This window comes from Fusarium keratoplasticum, chromosome 3 (genome assembly GCF_025433545.1).
Source record: "Fusarium keratoplasticum isolate Fu6.1 chromosome 3, whole genome shotgun sequence".
NCBI classification, from domain to species: domain Eukaryota; kingdom Fungi; phylum Ascomycota; class Sordariomycetes; order Hypocreales; family Nectriaceae; genus Fusarium; species Fusarium keratoplasticum.
This window is the reverse complement of record NC_070531.1, coordinates 3,398,231-3,417,276: the sequence shown is the minus strand read 5'-3', so window position 1 is coordinate 3,417,276 and position 19,046 is coordinate 3,398,231. Positions and strand designations below refer to the sequence as shown.

The 19,046-nt window shown below is 54.2% G+C and overlaps 6 protein-coding genes across 6 annotated transcripts; 4 read left to right on the top strand and 2 right to left on the bottom strand.

Annotated features, from left to right (window-relative positions):
- Positions 1-2,931: 2,931 nt before the first annotated feature.
- Positions 2,932-4,982, top strand: NCS57_00438800 (Sulfate adenylyltransferase; the record flags this gene model as incomplete). Its single annotated transcript, XM_053054349.1, has 5 exons — positions 2,932-3,100; positions 3,262-3,289; positions 3,348-3,530; positions 3,585-3,733; positions 3,787-4,982. The coding sequence occupies 5 exons, from the start codon at positions 2,932-2,934 to the stop codon at positions 4,980-4,982; spliced, it is 1,725 nt and encodes a 574-aa protein (XP_052916509.1).
- A 1,813-nt stretch (positions 4,983-6,795) lies between these two features.
- On the top strand, positions 6,796-9,603 carry NCS57_00438700 (uncharacterized protein; the record flags this gene model as incomplete). The annotated part of the gene is made up of 1 exon (XM_053054348.1): positions 6,796-9,603. The coding sequence occupies one exon, from the start codon at positions 6,796-6,798 to the stop codon at positions 9,601-9,603; it is 2,808 nt and encodes a 935-aa protein (XP_052916508.1).
- Positions 9,604-10,892: 1,289 nt separating this feature from the next.
- NCS57_00438600 (uncharacterized protein) lies at positions 10,893-12,624 on the bottom strand (the record flags this gene model as incomplete). Its single annotated transcript, XM_053054347.1, has 3 exons — positions 10,893-10,963; positions 11,019-11,880; positions 11,938-12,624. 3 exons carry the CDS (start codon positions 12,622-12,624, stop codon positions 10,893-10,895), a joined length of 1,620 nt encoding a protein of 539 aa, XP_052916507.1.
- A 1,228-nt stretch (positions 12,625-13,852) lies between these two features.
- NCS57_00438500 (uncharacterized protein) lies at positions 13,853-14,416 on the top strand (the record flags this gene model as incomplete). Its single annotated transcript, XM_053054346.1, has 1 exon — positions 13,853-14,416. One exon carries the CDS (start codon positions 13,853-13,855, stop codon positions 14,414-14,416), a length of 564 nt encoding a protein of 187 aa, XP_052916506.1.
- A 691-nt stretch (positions 14,417-15,107) lies between these two features.
- On the top strand, positions 15,108-17,259 carry NCS57_00438400 (uncharacterized protein; the record flags this gene model as incomplete). Its single annotated transcript, XM_053054345.1, has 5 exons — positions 15,108-15,309; positions 15,362-15,502; positions 15,545-15,873; positions 15,926-17,045; positions 17,096-17,259. 5 exons carry the CDS (start codon positions 15,108-15,110, stop codon positions 17,257-17,259), a joined length of 1,956 nt encoding a protein of 651 aa, XP_052916505.1.
- A 320-nt stretch (positions 17,260-17,579) lies between these two features.
- Positions 17,580-17,894, bottom strand: NCS57_00438300 (uncharacterized protein; the record flags this gene model as incomplete). The annotated part of the gene is made up of 3 exons (XM_053054344.1): positions 17,580-17,620; positions 17,671-17,757; positions 17,810-17,894. 3 exons carry the CDS (start codon positions 17,892-17,894, stop codon positions 17,580-17,582), a joined length of 213 nt encoding a protein of 70 aa, XP_052916504.1.
- Positions 17,895-19,046: the final 1,152 nt, after the last annotated feature.

Sequence of the window (19,046 nt, the reverse complement as noted above, 5' to 3'; positions counted from 1 at the left end):
ATCACAGCTGGGGGTTCGAGTTAATCACATCCATTTCTATTAGGGATACTTTAGTCAACGCTTAGCTTTGCAAGCATAAGGATGTAATAGATATGCTCATACTCATGTAGTAATCTCAGAGACGAGTTTTTGAGAGGCTTTGCCTTTTGGTGTTTCATTACTGCCCTGGCTTGTGTGGCTAGGCAGCTTGTATGAGTTGCAATGTCGTCCACCGCTCAGGCCTTCATCGTGGTCAAGATGAGACAGCGCCAGTGCTAAGAGAACAGGCGGCTGGGTCGAATCGACTCGTCATTAAGCGTTGGGGACACTGGCTTGAGACTATTCCGAAACATCCTTGGGCGGATGTACGGCGCTTTGGAGGAGTCTGTTGCGGTCGGATGCGAACAAAGCATAAATGAGCGATGATATTCACATATGGTGTTTCTGTCAAGATTGACAATCCCCATCGAATGCGACAGCTCCTCGGACCATCGGCAGACACGCTCATCTCGAAGATCCCCTCATCGACCTTATTTTTCGTTCATGGTCGGCTGTGGATTCCCCGATGGGACCGGATCGAGGGACCGGGCCTTGGCAATCGATGGCGACTAAATTCCACAAAATGATGTGTTGCAGGTGGCTGGCCAGTCCGCTCGCGCCCAGCACCCCCATCCCGCGTGGGCTTTCCGCCCATCATGAAAAGGTGCTGACCAAATGCCACAACCACAAGCGTCGAGCGACGTGATGGTTGAACAATGGTTCACCATTACCTTGTCGCAGCTGTTCAATAGTTCAAGATTGACTAGCTTGTGAGAGGCGAGCGCTTGAGTCACACGACCTTCTCTCAGTCGAGACAACAATGAGGGAGGCTTGGAGATGCAATGTTCATTGCCATCATCAACTCGCTGGTGACGCCATCGAAGAATCTGCACTCGTTGTCCACTTGTTCACTCCGGCTGGCAATTTTATGCGTACATGTCGCCTTTCATGATGCGTTTTGTTCTGCCGCATCGTGTTATCCAACAGCCGTGCTCCACCACGCACCTTGTCTCCCCCACGGGCCGTTGCAGGACAGTTAGCCCCCAAGGCACGAACAAGTCTGGATCAAAGAAGTGTGGGTTGCAACAACGGCTCTCCTTGATCATGGAAGCGTCGAGGTTTTATGAGTTTGCTACAGCAGTCGACGAAGCTTTCATCAAAGATACGCGCGGCTACAGGCCATCAACCACCGGAATTAAATGACATTGCGTGTCGATTCAAGGGTCCAAAGGATCCTTCAAACAACCCGAAGTTCCGTGAACCCAGATCGCCAGGGGACAGGCCAGGGGCACCCTCACCTTGGTGAAGGGTCAATTGGGCATGTTTAATCGCAAACCACAACAGGCGTCTCGAACCGACAATTCTGCATGGACAACACAGCTTTCGTGCCATGGTCAAAATGCTCACCGAGACATTTTCATCGGCCACGGCGTTAACAAGTGCAGAATGTCCGGGGTAACCAAGGCGAGCGTCGCATCAATGTCAGACACAGGATTACTAACATGATCCATCATGACTGAGGGGAAATGGAGCAGCGTGGACTTTTTTTTTCTGCTTCCACCACTTTCCGGGCGATCGCCCGACCCGACAACCGCATCTGCTCGGGGGAACTGCCGCCCTAGTCGGCGGAACCATCCCAGCAACGGCGTCTAGAAGCAAGGCTACGGGGGGAGTGACCGGACCGGAAGACCATCTGTGAAGCAACATGAGTTAATGAATAACAAGAATAAAAGTCGTGATCGGGCCAAGACACAGGCGCCTCGGAGAAGCAGCAGACGTGAGGGTCTAGATTATTGCGTGCCCACGATCGACTCGACTCGACTCGTCCCTCTGAGCCAGCCGGAGGTGGGTGTGGATGCTCGGACGTGGGTGCATGTGGATGGATGGTCGTGCCACATGGAACATGTCCGTGGAATGTCTCGTTCGCTTCTTGCGCAGTGGGATGCGATGCGGGGCTAAGAGAAAAAGGGCCCTGCTGGGAGACGAGAGGGGAGTCTCCGTGTTGTCGCCACGGCACGGCACCAGGAACCCGGCCGCATGAGGCATGATTCTCAGGGGAGGACGAGGCTTACATCCCACATCACGGCGTTGTGGTTGCAGGGACCATGTCTTAGTAGACGTCCCGAGCTCAGAGCCACGCAAGCCATTTACTCCCAGACAACCATCAAGATCAGAGCTTCGACCCTCGCAACTGTGCCTCCTGAAAAACACCCATCATGATCTCCAACAACAAAGGTCGCTTCCAACGCCGCCCGAGAGCGATGCTCCGAGGACCTAGCGCCGCCTTGTCCGGTCTCGCGGGCTTCTGATTGGCCTCTAGGGTCGTCGGCGGCAGGTATAAGCCTCAAGTCCCGAGCACGTCATCGAGAGCTAAAACCACAACCCCATTGTTTTTTTCCTCTTTCTGACGGTGAGGATGGGCGTCTGGGAGAAGGACATTGCACGCAGGCCGCCGATTACGTCCGTTCGTCAATGGCCACGCAATTTTTTCACTCGATTTTCCCTTCCCACTCGCCGTACACCCCTCCATGTCGAGGGCCCCAGCAAGTCATGTTAGAGCCTGGCAGGGACGGGGGAAACTAGTAGACATGACAGGGTGGACGCAGCAAGATGGACTGTACCTTTTCCTGTATCCGGACGTGATTTAAAATCAACCGCTCCCTTCCACCCCTCGGCTGACGGCTCTCGTTCTTGTCCATCCTCTCTCCCGTCCTCCGTTGTCATCCATTCCCCGAGTATCACTCGTGCAATCGTCTTTCCCCCCACGATTGCGTGCTCTGCCCCCGGTTCTCTTGTCTGTTTTTAAAAGTCTCGAGACCCCTTCTTCTTGAACCTTGATCCTCGACTCGGTTCCTGAAGCTTCAACTCCTTCTCTTCTTCTCCAGAAACACCTTGACCATACATCACATCACAATGGCCAACGCTCCTCACGGTGGTGTCCTCAAGGACCTCTTCGCCCGCGATCTGCCTCGCCAGGCCGAGCTCCAGGCCGAGTCCGAGAAGCTTCCCGCCCTCGTCCTCACTGAGCGTCACCTTTGCGATCTCGAGCTGATCCTCAACGGTGGCTTTTCTCCCATTGAAGGTAAGAGCTGCTGACACCAATGCTGGTGCTGATGCTTGGCTTGTTCCCCCGCCGTGATGATGATGGCGTGCACGGGCAATGACCCCGCCCCCGCATCTCCGACCCCTGACCTTTGCGACGAGATCTTTTATGAGGACATCAATTGACGAGCAATTCAACAGGTTTCCTCACTGAGAAGGACTACAACAGGTATGTTTGGTCGCTAGATCTAATACCCGCTTCAACAGAAACTAATTGAGCTTTCTAGTGTCGTCGAGACCAACCGCCTCGCTGATGGCGCCCTCTTCTCCATGCCCATCAACCTCGATGTTGACCAGGCCACCATTGACCGGCTGAGCATCAAGCCCGGCGCTCGCATCACCCTCCGCGATCTCCGTGACGACCGAAACCTTGCCATTCTCACTGTTGAGGATGTCTACCGACCCGACAAGTAGGTGGTCTCAATGGCGCATGCTGTCCATAATACTTACAAGGCATTGAACAGGGTCAACGAGGCCAAGAAGGTCTTTGGCAGCGACGATGACACTCACCCCGGTATCAAGTACCTCTTCTCCACCGCCAAGGAATTCTACATTGGTGGTAAGCTCGAGGCCATCAACCGTCTTGAGCACTATGACTTCCTCGACCTCCGCTGTAAGTGCCGATTCCTCACTTTAGCTTGGCGCATAAGGCTAACGACAATGCAGTCACCCCCTCTGAGCTTCGCTCTCACTTCAACAAGCTCGGCTGGCAAAAGGTCGTCGCTTTCCAGACCCGAAACCCCATGCACCGTGCTCACCGTGAGTTGACGGTCCGCGCCGCCCGCTCCCAGCAGGCCAACGTCCTCATCCAGCCCGTCGTCGGTCTCACCAAGCCCGGTGACATTGACCACTTCACCCGTGTCCGTGTCTACAAGGCTCTCCTGCCCCGATACCCCAACGGAATGGCCGCTCTGGCTCTTCTTCCCCTGGCCATGCGCATGGGTGGTCCCCGTGAGGCCCTCTGGCACGCCATCATCCGCAAGAACCACGGTGCTACTCACTTCATCGTTGGTCGTGACCACGCTGGTCCCGGCAAGAACAAGCAGGGCAAGGACCACTACGGCCCCTATGATGCTCAGTACCTCGTCCAGGAGCACCAGGAGGAGCTTGGCATCAAGATGGTCGAGTTCCAGGAGATGATCTACCTCCCCGACACCGACGAGTACCTCCCCGCCAACGAGATCCCCGAGGGCACCCGCACCACCAACATCTCCGGTACTGAGCTGCGACACCGTCTCCGAACCGGCAAGGAGATCCCCGCCTGGTTCTCCTACCCCGAGGTCGTCAAGGTCCTCCGCGAGCAGAACCCCCTGCCCGCCCAGAAGGGTTTCACCGTCTTCATGACTGGTTACCAGAACAGCGGCAAGGACACCATCGCCCGTGCCCTGCAGGTCACCCTCAACCAGGGTGGTGGCCGCTCCGTGTCCATGCTCCTCGGCGAGAACGTCCGACACGAGCTCTCCCCTGAGCTTGGCTTCAGCCGCAAGGACCGTGACCTCAACATCTCCCGCATTGCCTTTGTCGCCTCCGAGCTCACCAAGGCCGGTGCCGCCGTCATCGCCGCCCCCATCGCTCCCTTCGAGGAGGCCCGCCAGGCTGCCCGTGACCTCATCGAGAAGTCCGGCCCCTTCTTCCTCGTGCACGTCGCCACCCCTCTCGAGCACTGCGAGAAGACCGACCGCCGTGGTGTCTACGCTGCCGCCCGCAAGGGTGAGATTAAGAACTTCACCGGTGTCGACGACCCCTATGAGGCCCCTACCAAGGCCGACCTCGTTGTCGACCTTGAGAAGCAGACCGTCCGTTCCATCGTGCACGAGATTGTCCTGCTCCTCGAGAGCCGTGGTCTCCTCGACCGCCTGTAAAGGATGACTGGATGGATTGACTACTGGGGATGAGTCGAAGAGGGAGATACCCACAAGCTGCTTACCTCGATCGATTTGAGAGGAGGTCGGCTAAGCCACAGCGTCGCGGTATGCATGATGCTACGAGACGCTCATGAGATTTTCAAGAGCGCAAGTGAAATACGGAATCGGCGTTATTTTTTATTAAGAGAAGGAAACATTATGGACGGGGAAAAGAAGGGCGAGTGTTATGCTTTGTTGAATCACTTAGACAGCCAAGAGAAGCTCGCAATAGATTATGACGGATAAGGGAATGAAAGAAAAAGATGCATGATGCAACAACTTGTCCTATGAGAGGGAAGATTCGAGAATATGCACGTGCTAAACCGGTATTTTTGTCGGCCTATCATGATGGGCAGATGGTGGTGTTGGGCTCCAGTCGAGATGGTGAGAGGAGTCTCATGTGAGAATGCGCGCTTAACCTATGGTGTTGGAGCGTTGGTGATGGATGGATGTGTATGCAGTGGAGGATTGGGCAGCACCGCCGACCATACGAGATGGTTTACGTGAAGCTACGGACGGGGGCTTGGATGCGTGCGTGGCAGCGTGAGCGTCGAGAAGTGACCGTGGTGTGCATTGAGTCATTCAACAGAGTTGGGGTTTTGACTGCATCATCACGATAGCAGCGTTGGGCGATTGCGATACCAAGCCATGAATGCGAACAATTTAGATCTCATCATGCTTCATCCAACATGCCATGCCAGAAATCCAACGCTTCCCGTGTCTGGCGACCAGGGTGCCGTGGCGGTTAGAGAGCTTGGGAGGTTGGTCATTGGGTACGGGGACTCTCAAGGGACCCACGACCAGCCTCCAAAAGTCTGCAAAGACCGTGCCGGGATGCTCCCCTGTAAATCTTTCATCCGTTGGGTGGGTGGCTTCGTTGTACAGCTCCACAGGGGTCTTGGAGGCGGAGGCAGTGCGGCAAAGATGGAATGGGATGGATGGTGAAGATTGTGGGAGAGCTTGCGCGTGTGCGTGGCCGAGTCAATGACGACGCTGAAGGGAGTGCTGTAATTGTAACAATGCGTGATTGCACTGATTTCTAGTTACAATTTCCCCTATTGCGCAGCAATCATTAACAGCATTGAGTGACCTGGACCTTGTTGTCTTTGGCTGTATGTGGAGATGGCGGTTTGAAAGGCGCCCGTGCTTGTCTCCTTTTAGCCCACTGCCATTATTCTGCCGGCTGGGAAGCTTCGGGAACCTGAGCCCAGGCACAGGTCGCTTCAAGACTATTTACCTATTAGCAAAATTAATCCGGGATCAACCGTCGTGAGCATTATTCCGCATCAAGACAAGACAAGACGCGAGGTGCCTGTCTCGATAACCCTGCCTTAGTGCCTGAAGCCTGACCTGAGACACAGTGAGCAACTCAGGGCAGGGCAGGCAGGCAGGCTCGATTTGGTTGGTACCTGCCCGACGCTGGAGCAGCAGCTCCTTCGGCCGCGATTCACTGTCACTGCCAACCCGACCTGATCTCCGATCCCCCTCACCCTCACATCATTCCTCTTCGCAGCTACGGAACCTGCCTAATTTTTTTTTATTACTCGATCAGGCTTCCTAGCGGCCTGAAACCTTAACCACATCTTGAATTCCTTTTTTCCCTTTTCTGACACGCACGCTCTCCGCCAACATACGCGCTTCCTCCCCTCTTGACCGCTTTCTTGATCCAGAACTTCACCTCCCTTTGCTACTACTCGAACGACAGTGATCAACTCTCGGTTAATACTCGACGACTCACCCGATAATCTCCCCATCCCCTCCATGGTCCACCATGTCCACCATGTCCTCCAAGGACCGTGACGTCGAGGTTGCCGACGCCGACCGGTCACCGCGCGAAAAGCCCAGACGCTCCAAGTCGGAGCGAAAAGATCGCAAGGAGCGCAAGGAGCGCGACCGAGACCGTGACCGAGAACGAGACAAGGACTACGACCGCGAGCGACGCCGCCACCGCACTTCGCGCTCTTCCAGGAGCAAGCTGAGCGAAGTAGGCAGCGATACCATCTCCCACACCTCCAGCCGCCGACACCGACACCGCAGGGACAGAGACCACGATGATCCTCACCGTCACCACCACCGCGATCGTGCCGCCTCGACGAGTGACTTGGCCAGCTCGGACATGGCTAGAACCTCGACAGCTGCCACTTCTATCCTCTCGGAGCGCATATCGAGGCCTTACCCCAGTTTCAGCAAGGCACACAGCAAGGAGGCAATCATTAGTCGCGATTCTCTAGCCATTCCTCGTTACCCAAGCCCAAGCCCCAGTCCTTCTCCTGAACCAGCCGAACCTGGTGCCAGTAGCGACGCTGAGGATGCTGAGGCGCCTGAATCTCCAAAGTCGCCAGTATCAACCGGCAAGGCAGATTCGCCTCCCAGCCCACCCCGGACAGATCTTGATGGTGACAAGAAACCCGAAGAAGGCACAGTGAAGGAAGAGATTCCAGAGGAGGAATCGGCCAAGGAGGAACCTGCAGTAGAAGAAGCCCCAGAAGAGACTCCGGGGACAGAGACGCCCAAGGTCGAAATGCCAAGGGTCGATACACCAACAGAGGATATTCCTGCCGAAGAGGATGGTCTACATCGCTCGAAATCGAGATCCTCAACCCTTTCCCGGTCAGCCTCACGCAACGAGGAACGCTCCCGAGTTAGTCGCCGATCTGCATCCTCGAGCCAAGCTACTTATGTCAAATCTTCCGCTATCCGCTCCCGAGACAAGCTCCGACCTGAATCGAGGACTTCCAGCTCATCTCGCCCCTCAGCCAAGCGGACATCGTCAACCCGAAGCGTCAAGAGACCCGAGGTGGAAGGAGCCGAGTCCTCGCCCTCGAGTGCTCAAGACTCATCTCCCAAGACGCCCACTCAGACACCCTTCCCTAGTGTCTATCCCGAAACTAAATCTGGCACACCCTCCGCCATTGACGTCCAAGATATTGGTTCAAGCTTGCACTCGAAAACGGCGACTCCGGCATCTGCTTTCGCGGCACCTCCTCCACCACCTCCTCCGCCTGGCCTCGACATCCAGGATGTCCCACGTGTCGACTACCTCCTCCAAAATGGTGGCCTTGCTTATCCCGCCCCCAAGAATTTCTTGTCTGTGCTACCTCGACAAAACGGAACCCGACCATCCAACCCTCCTCTGGCCGGCGCTGATACCCTATTCGCTCCGTTCTTTAACCTTTTGGAGCAGTACAACACCGTCCTCAACAAGCAGGGATCAATTGCTGTTGCCACGGGGCATCGATCTGTTGCCCGTAGACTCCTGGACCGCCTGGAGAATGTCTTTTCCCGGGATCTGCCCCCTCATGGCTGCACTTGTATCATGTGTGACAACTCACACGAGATTCACCAGGGCCTGAACTGGGGTGATGTCCTGGAGTGGGTGAGTGGGCGCATCGAGCTCCCACAGTGGCCTCCTTTCGACCTTGCCGAGATTGGAACCAAAGCTGCCGAGATCTCTGCCGATGTCCCCCCTCGACCTGCATCTCCTGTGAAGCTCGACCCCGATATCGCAGAGGAATTCAGAGAGCACTACCTCCGGCAGTCGAAGAAGGTCCGATCTGCTGTGGACCGATGGCTATCCAACACAGGAGAGACACCGGTGCCACCACCTCAGGAAGTAGACGATGAGACGCTCTCTTTCGCCATTCTCACAAACCTTGATCCCGAGGATCGCCCATACTTCAATGCTCTCATGACAGGATCGAAGGAGCTGCGGTCACCTGTCCGCGCACCTACTCCTGGTCATCGACCTCGCACTGATTTCCTCATCAAGACTGGTCTTGCGTTGCAACGCCTGTACCGATTGCCTCAGGTCCCTCGTGATGCTGAGTCGGCCACATATCTCATCAAGAACTCACACACTCACGATCTACTTGTCGCCCTCTCAAACATCAACAACTCGGAATGGGAAATTCTCATCTCGGGACGGTTCGATGGCTTCCTCTGGTCCGGTGCTGACGACGACACGCTGCACACACCAAACCCCGAGTCACGAGGCCCTACTCCCGCTGGCGGATACTATCACACACGCACCATGAGCCCTGGCCCCCGAGCTTCATCTGTGTATAGCTCCAGAAACACAACTCCCTTCTCTGTCTACTCACGAGGTACCACACCAGCCTCGTTTGTAAGCCTCTCATCTTCAGGGGCGCCATCTGGTCGACAGCCAGTCTCCAACGATGAGGAGATGGAGATGGCAGTCCTCGCAGAGATTGAGCGAGATATATACAAGGGAATGGAGCAGCTAGAGGATGCCTTTGAGAAGCTGCACCACCGAGCAGAGCTGGTTCGAACAGCACTACGTCAGCGAGGTGTGGGATTGATGCAGAACCTCCAGAACCGCCGACGCATCGACATTCTATCAGGACCCAGCTCCGGCAACTCGCAAACATCGGGCTATGAACGTCCACCATGGGCTGAAAGCGACCGTGACCCAGGCAGCGATGACGACTGGGCATTTGACGAGGCCGATATCATGCCCGACGACTCGGCCAGCAACATCAGCAGCTCGCGACACCGGCGACCTAAGAGGCGCACGGAGCGACGCACACCTGCCCCGATCGACGAGGAGGACGAGGGTTGAAGGCCAGAGGATGATATCAAGGATCTCACGACCGCAAATTATATGACTGACGACCCCAAAAAAAATGTTTGAAGGAGCGCATCTTTTCCCATCATAGAAATGTCAGAATCAACGACCAACCCAACCTCTTTTTTTCACACAACCGAACCCCCTTTGTTTGATTCCAATAACGGCCTGACAGCACGTACCAAGATGTCTGAGAAGAGAGCAAGAACACAACTGTCGGAATATCACGCTTGTATGCTTGACGCTTGGATGTAGCCTCTTTTTTTCTTGATTCTTTATTTAGGAATCTTAGTTGGCTTTGCTCTTTAGTATTTTACTTTTTTCGTTTTCTGTGTTTTATAACATGTTTTCTCGTCCCTTTTTTGCTTTCGGGGAGGGAATGGGAACAAGGTCTGATGTTAGAGATATGTGATGAGCCCCGAGAATGTACGAGGTTGTCGAGAGATAAGAGTCCTTTTCTACCGTGTCTTGGGTGGTTGTCTGAATGTCTGTCGGTTCTAGATGTACGGGTCAAGGGAGGAGGGTTCCAGAGTACAGGAGATACTTGTTCCGCTGGGAAGGGGTGGATGATACCTTATGGATAGGGGAAAATGTTAATGAAATGTATGGACTTGATTGTCTATCATGGTTTGCCATGCAACATCTCGCCTGTGCTGTCTTTGCTCTTGGGCCCAACATCTTGAGCAGCCTTGACACGAGACATTGATCACTCTTATTCATACATTGCCGAGAAGCTTCTTGATCGCCATATACAAGCTACATCAAGTAACCAACATGGACACACCAGCTCCGATTCTAGTCCTGCACCATTACCCCTTACTTTTGTCCCTTTATCATTCCATCCAGTTCATCAGACAGACACACTCTCTCCCTGTTTCCAAAAACTCCGCCATTCCCACCAAGCCTTCCTCCTCCGAATCTTCCCTTGCATCACTAGTTGACCTCTTCTTTACTTTTTGTCTCATTCCATAGCCTTTATCTTACCGAGGGAGCATTTGCCCTCGCACCGAAAAAAGAGAGAGCTGAGACAATCTCAGCCAGGTGTATTATACAAAGATCGAACCAGGCGGAGAGAACGCCTCCAGAAAGAAGGCTCCTCTCGTGCCGAGCTCGGTCGGTGCTCGCGAAAACGTCTCAAAACTGCAGAGCGGCCGTTAAACGTGGATAGTAAGTATTACAATGAATAGGCGTCATGTAGTCAGTCACTTTGTCTCAGATGACGACAGGTGTGAAACCCTTGTATATTGGAGAAAAGAGAAATGCCGTTTGGGCAGGAATCGCCTTTAGCCGTAGAGAGACTCGAAGAGGTAAAGAACACCAAAGATGAGGAAGGCACCGGCACCGCCGACAGTGACTTGGAAATGTTAGCTCCCATGATATCAAGCGTAGAGCAGACGTCATAAACTTACCAACTTTGAGGCTGACTCGACCGGCGATGGCCCGACCGCCAATGACTGCAACACCAGTGCAGATGGCATGGCCACAGCTAGCACCAAGAGTAACCCACCAGTAATCTTGTCCGGCAGCCATGGCGATGGTAGCAATCTGACTTCGGTCACCCCACTCGCCCAGGAAGGTCATGATAAAGGTCTGAACCCAAGCCGGGCTAAGCAGAAGAGAGCAGAGGTTGGTTACTCCTTGGAAGATGCCAGACGAACCACCACGGGATTCCCGAACAGGGGACTGAGAAGGCGATCGGGGAGGAGACATCAAGCGGTTGCTGGGTCGAGACCTTCGGCCGTTGCCATTGAGACCCATCTCGAGGGTGTAAGCCGACACGGAATCGCCTCGCTTGCGGCCCATCTCCTTTTCCTTTTCGGCAAGCTCTTGCTCAACCTCGTGCATCTCAGCAGAGACACCCTCGTTGGGGTCCATCTGGAGACCCTCCCGCATCAGCTTGGCTCCAAAGACAAAGAAGAGAATGGCAGCGAGGAAACCGGTCAGGCGCTTAGGGATCAAGGCGGGAACAGCATGGCCCAGGACAGCTGAGAGCACTGTCATGACAAGCAGGGCACCAAAGGCGGCAGTAAAGACCACCATCCGGTCGTGCTTCATAGCCATCAGGGCAGCAACTAGGAAAGTCTTGTCTCCAACCTCGGAGACCAAAATCATGGTAAAGGATAGAACGAAGGAGTGGAAGGGCTGGCTGAGGTGATCGTCATCTTGTTGGCCGTGAGTTGATCCTCTGCTCGGCTCGGTAGGTTCCTTCTTAGCGGAATCATGGAAAGGTGCGTTCTGTCCAACAGGTCGTTCGGGGAGATCATCTGGCTTCTAGGATAATGTCAGCAATCCTAGTCTCAGATTCTTGGCAGGTGAATCGATACTCACATCCAGTCCAGTAAAATCCATATCATCGTTACCCTTGTTGCCCTTGACAAGAGGCTTAACAGCCTCTCCTTCCTTCTCTTTCTCATACTCTGACCCGACCTCCTCAGCATCCTTGCCGGGTTCCTTCACCACACCTCCAGACGCGCGGATCTTTTCTTCCTCGCTGTGTGGCAGAGGAGGCGCCTCCTTAGGAGCCTCGGGCTTCTTGAAACTCGCTCCGTTGAGGTCCTCCTCAAGCTTCTTTGCCTTGTATTTTTCGGTCACGCCGCCTTCGGTCCCGGTGGTACCCTCTTGAGCATGGACTCGATTCGTGTCGAACATGACGCCGTCGTTGGTCTCGGGGATCTTCTTACCATCCACGATAGTTGGGTCAACGGGTCGGCCCTTGAGCTGAGGGAGGGTATCCGGGTCGCCCTCAGCAGATCCAGCGGCGGCCGCGTTTGTCCGCTTGTGGTCATCCGTCGTCTCGATGAAAGGCCCATGGTGAGGCTTTCCATCCTTACCATCGACGGGGGCGTCCTTGGTCGGGACATCGTGTCGGTTGAGGCCAGCCTGTGGTATCTCATTTGTTGCCTCTGGGACCGCGGCCGGAGCTGGTAGGTCGGCAATGTCATGGGATGACAGCGCGTAGGCAATGGATGGGAGGAGGAGGAAGAGCAAGGGCGAGTGCTTGGTGCGGATCTTCATGGTGGGCGACGAGTCGATGATGTCGAGAGCAAGACGAGATGATCAGGATAGCCAGTCGCAAAGACTTGCTGTCAGCGGTCACGGCCGCGGGTCGAGAGGACAGACGAAACTCTAGTCGAGAGGAGAATCGACAGATAGGTTCAAAGCCGCAAACCTTGTAAGAGTCGAGGTCGCGTGCAACGTAGGATGCGGTCCACGGCGATGACGGAGCGGAGAGGACGGAGGATCAATTAGAATCGAGTCCGTCTGACGCGCAAGTGGCAACGTGACAATAGAAGAAATAAAAGAAAGGTGTCCCAAAGAGAAAATTAATGAGGGCGCAATGCGTGGGCACCGACTACAAGAGAGACAAGAAGGGAGTTGAAGAACGAAACTGGAATGGAATTGGTTGGGGTTGGATATTGGATGGCTTGGATTGGATTTAGGGGCAAGGAAGGTCCGGCCGGTCACAGGAGATCAGTCAGGTCAACCTTGAGGTTTCATGTGGAGATGCCAACTTCCCTCTTTCCCCAGGCCCAAGGTCCCGTCCCAAAGCCAAAGTGCAGGAGCGACAGGGCAAATTCGAGCTTGCAGGGGTCTGGCAAGTCCCGTCAGAGGAAAGAACAGTGGACGACGTGGCCCCAGCCGTGCCACGCTAAGCCTAAATTTGACTAAGGCCACAGTTTAATCACCTATTTTTACACGAGCTTCAGGGGCCGTCGTGGCCACTTTTTCATGATCGTAAACAGGGGCTCTGTTCATCAAGGGAGCAATTGTCTGCCAATGCCTTGAAGGGGATCCTGCCTGCATACGGGAGCAATTTCCTAATATTACGATCATGAACAATCTGCCGCGCTTGTTCAGAAGAATGTTTACCACCGCTTCACCTCCCTCATCTGCCTCGCCGTCTTTGCAGCAGTCATGGCACCAATTCATTCCATCCACGCAGACTTGGAGCCTTGTTGAAACCTCTGGGCCGCCCCGCCAAGCATCGGAACTCGGCAGAAATCTGGATCCAAAGTTCAGGATCGTCACTTGGAACGTCGACGCTGGTGCTCACTTCTCTGACTCTCGGTTGGAAGCCATCGTCTCTCACATCCTAGACCTAAAGCCCGTGACCGACATCATCTTTTTCCAGGAGGTTTCCAAGCCGGCGCTGCTACATCTCTTGAAAGATGCTCGCATTCGAGAATCATGATTCTCGACTGAAGCGGATGCGACCAACTGGAGAGGCCACATATTTGCGACCATGATGCTTGTTTCAAAGGCCAGGTTTGGACCCTCCAACAAATCCATGCCTGTCTCGGCTTTGGGGCCAGTGTGGAGGGTCAATTTTCCCAGTCGCTTCGGCAGAGATGCCCTGTGCAACGATATCTTTGTTTCCTCCTCAACAGATAACTCCTCCCAGATATCGCGACTTAGGCTGATCAACGTTCATCTCAACTCACTCGCCCTTGAACCTTCAAGGCGCCCTAAGCAACTGTCAATCACTGCAGAAATGTTGAGAGAGACTAGAAAGGGTCTGATCGCTGGTGATTTCAATCCTGTCCTTCCTGAGGATAAGACACTTGTCGCAGATAATGGTCTTGTGGATGCTTGGGTCAAGCTGCACGACTCTGAGCCGGGGTTCACTTGGGGTGTTAGTGGAAAACAGGCCTTCCCGCCAGATCGGCTCGACAAGATTGCTATGCTGGGCTTACAACCGCACGAAATCGAGGTCATGCATCCCGGTGTAATTGAGAAGGAGGAGTTTGGGGTTGGACAAGTCCCTTGGAGCGACCACTCTGGGTTGAGATGTACCTTTGAGGTCTGAAGGCAACCAGGAAGGTATTGATAATAACTTCAACATGGGACCCTGGGCTGTCACAGCATGCACTGCACCGTAACTTGACCCCCGATCTCGGTCAGCTTGTTCGATAAGCAAACTCGGATGTATCTGCGCCATCTCAGTACATTAAGCTGCAGCCATCCGATGTAGTGTTGCGCTTAGACGCCGTGATGGTGTCGTACCGATTGGTCGCTCTCGGCTGCACAAAGGAACGGTCCGAGTGAGCACTAGGATCCAGGGCGCAGAGCATCTCTAAAACAAAGGAGTATTCCTTCAAGACACTCACGTGTTGCCATTTTCGATATAATTGACACATTTGTGCTTAACTCCGTCGCTGAAGCTGGCTTGTTCAGGGTAGCTTATGTTATCGCGGCTTGCCTTATCTAATCTCCGGTGATGGATGTCGTCACAACCTGGGGAAGCTTAACCGTCGACTTCAGCTTGAACATCTCGTTCACATCGCATCGTCGATAATTCATCAGACTCATGATTTCCCAAGCTCTTTACTGAGTCTTCATAATCCTCTATATCCTGTAATAAATCTCTTGACAATCTATTCCGTCCATACCGCCAGTCGGCCGCCCTGTCCCCTCTCAGCGGTCTCGCTTAGCAAGCAACACTAGGTCCAATCGTGAGCTGCCATCTCACTCACGACACCTCACACCCAGAACTGAAGATGGCTCCTCTTAACGAAGGGAGGAGTTCGGAATCACAGCAGGGGAATCAAGATGACCGAGAAGCTCACGAGGAGCAGAGCGATCACGAACCTTCGGCAGGTCCGGCATGGTACTACGAAGTAGAACAGGATGAGGATGACGACGACGAAGATCCCGATTACCAGGACGAGCCGGATGAAGATGATGACGATGGGTTCCAAGGTATGTTTGAGCTGAATGAGAGAATTTGTCGAGCTTCACCTGAGATCTGTAGACGCCAACGGTGGCCTCCAGTTTGAGGTCTTGTTAACCAACGATGACGGTGAAGAAGACAACAACGAAGACCAGAACGATCAAGACGAGGATGATGATGAGAGTGCACAGCGCATTCTGAATCTCATACGATGCAAGTATTGTCTTTCTGCCTTTACCAGAGAAGAGAACTGACTTTACCAAGCCGGTGCCAGAACGGGACTGCTGACCAGAGGACAACTTGTTGCACTGATGCGCAATCGGGAACTCACCAACGTCCTGTTCCAAGATGACCCTGAAAGCGATATTGAGTTCTTGCAGTGGCCTCTGGGAAGACGGCGCACACCCAAAGACCCGAATCGTTTCCCGAAGGTCCCGAGCGAGGAGGGCATCAAGCTCATGCGGTCGGGGGTGTTTGGTGCCAACGACTACAACTTCAAGGCCAAGAAGCGTCTTGCTACGAGGATGTTGGAGCGTGAGTTGGCGTTGGGGGACCGAGAAGATCGGTTAAGGAATAACGCTCTCATCACACAGGTATGAGCTTCACCGGCAAAACCCAGACGACTCAACTAATATGACATGTTAGAGTATGTTGCCGCGGAGTAGAGCGGAACAGATCATTCACTTTGATGATCCTGTATACTCGGGCCAGTTCTCCGACGATGGAAACTTCTTCTTTGCCTGCTCCCAAGACTTCAAGGTCAGGATGTATGATACATCCAACCCATACAACTGGAAGCATTACAAGACAGTCAGCTATCCCTGGGGTCAGTGGACACTCACAGACGCCTCGCTGAGCCCTGACAACAAATGGCTCGCCTACACCTCGATCCAGACTATGGTCTCGATTGCTCCCACTGATCCAAACGACACTGGAGACCCTTACACCCTGGATCTCGACGATGGGACTAGGCATGGGTGGCACGGGAGACGTGGCTTCGGCATCTGGTCTGTTCGGTTTTCTGGCGACGGGAGAGAGCTGGTTGCCGGAACTAGCGCGGCGTCTCTTGTTGTATACGACATCGAGTCACGGACGGTTCTGCACCACGTTCGTGGGCATCAAGACGATGTCAACGCCGTTTGCTTCGCTGACAAGATGTCTCCCCACATTCTCTACTCGGGATCTGATGACACAACAATCAAGGTCTGGGACCGGCGAAGTATGGGCGACAACCGAGAAGCTGGAGCATTCGTTGGCCACATTGAAGGCTTGACGTATATCGACAGCAAGGGTGATGGGCGCTACATTCTTAGCAATGGCAAGGACCAAAGCATGAAGCTCTGGGATCTCCGAATGGCCATGTCTACCGACCGATTCAAGGAGTTGAACCCTACCCGGCACACGCAGAATAGCGACTTTGACTACCGCGGAGGAGTCTATGACGACGAGGACTGGGACGTACACCCCAACGACAACTCATTGGTGACGTTCCGAGGCCACAAGGTACTCCGAACTCTAATTAGATGCCACTTCTCACCTCCCTCGGCGACCAACTCGAGGTATGTGTATTCTGGCAGCACAGATGGAAAGGTGTATATCTGGAACATGGACGCAACATTGGCTGGCATTGTCGATGTCAAGAAGGCGACGATGCGCACGCGACCAATGAACCACCGGTATCGCCTTTACCACTTCGATGAGCGCGGCGACTGGGGAACCTGTGTTCGTGATGCCAGCTGGCATCCCAGCGCCCCTGTTCTCGTTGGTAAGTTGACTCACGAGTTTGTGACTTCCTCCAGACTGACAATTCTTCAGCATCGGCATGGAATGGACACAACATGGCTCAGGGAACTTGCTCAGTGCATTCGTTCAACGAGAACGTTGACGATGAGGGAGATCCGCCCATGGGCCGGAGCGTCAGCAATGTGCTCAAGGAAGACCCTGACTTGTACTACAACTCAACGTATGCTATTCATTAGAGCGAGACAAGATTGCAGAAAAGACATTGGATATATTTTTGTACAATTGATCGTCTTCCCCGGCTGCCTCGACGGGGTGTCGTCTCAACCCCATCTGCACAGCTCCCCCTGCACGCAAAAAAGGACACCATCGTCCTCACGGCGCTCGATCGAATTCCAGCGTAGTATGATGTCGCGTTCCCGCCATGATTCCGTTAAACTCCGCCCCATTGAAGGTACTCGCAACAAGAAAGGTTGTGTGACGCCCCAGCCACGCCATTTGCTAGTTGGGGATTATCGTAGAGTCGCCACCATCAGATTTCCACCCGTCGGTTGATCGTTTATGCGCTGCCCACGAGAGCGTGGTTGAGGGGGATATGCACTGCAGTTGGGTTAGAGTAGAGTCGCATTGGGTGGTGATTGAGGACATACCCAGCTTGACAACGTAGCCGACAGCGCCCATGATGAGGAAGCCAACGCCAACGGCCTGGCAGAGTCGCAGGAACTCCTGCTGGTCGGCTAGAAGATGACAGTTAGTAAGAGACCGAACCAAGCGCAAAGAGAGGCGTACGCTTAGTGCATCGTCGCATGAACTGAACGCCGTCCTTGACGAACTCGGAGGGAACCTCGAGAAGCTCTTGAACCTGGTCGGACATTTTGGCGGGTGTTTGAAAGGAGAGGAGGTCGAAAAGACGATATTAAAGTAAGTTGATCGAAGAAGAATAGAGAGACGACGGGTTCGTCAGTAGAAAAAGGGTCGTTGATGGGTCGCGTGAGTGGATGGGAGAAAGGAGAGTCAAAAAGGTCGAGGATGCGCAAAGGGGGCCTCTTTTGGTGATCCAGTAATGACAGCTGCCCCCCCGTGCGAACGACGTGTTAACAATAATTTCCAATTGGGGGAAGGCCAGATTTCCGAAAGGGCAGACGGGCCGGAAGATGTTCCGGGGGAGAGTCTGGACCTCACCAGCCACAGCCAGAGCAACGGTTCTCCCCTGATGCCACCGCCTCAGCCCCAAAGAGTGGAGAGTCGCGGAAGCATGGAAGTGGGGTTGAGCTGGTTGCCTGCGGCTTTCCCAGGCTATTTCCCCCAGACGCGAGCCGCTAGACGCCAGCTGCCGCCGGGGGGAGGCAGGAAGTCCTTTGCAGGTGTGCCGTGCCGTTTGGCTTTTGCTTGCGAAGCTCCTTCCCCGGAAAGAAGGCGCGAAGCTCTTTCTCCTCGCAACCTTGGGTTCTCGCAAAATCTCCACGTCCATCAACTCTGCAACGCGAATCTAGGGCCCATCTTCAAGCGTTCTCTATCCTTTTCATTCTTTCCTTTCGAGTTTGCTTACTGGCGCTTTGATTCATTAAGCTAGTTCTTCCCGGTTCGACCTGGGTGAGCGTGCGCCGCGAGAGCCTGATTCAGACGGTGACGGAAGGGCCGACAACCAACGAACCGCGCGCCGCCGATTGAATAAATCGGACAGCCAGACGTCGACGGATCCCCAAGCGCAGTTTTCGGCGTCGAATCTGCCAGCGACCGAATCGCGATTGATCGCCGACCGAAGGAAGCGCTCGCAGAAGGAAAGGAGGAAGGTTGATCGGGCTAGACGGCATCCTCTATTCCACTGCTCCCAGCCTGTACCTGTGCCTTTGCCCAGGAGCTAGATATCGAGGATTGCGAGCACAGAGCTTCGTCCTCAAGATTGGATCCTTGAGTCGAGGATCGTCTTGTCTGGAGGTATCATCTGGACCTCAATCCATCCTGTCACCCGAGGAGTGTACGTATTGCAAGCTTCCAGTCCTGTTCATCTTTCATCATCACACTG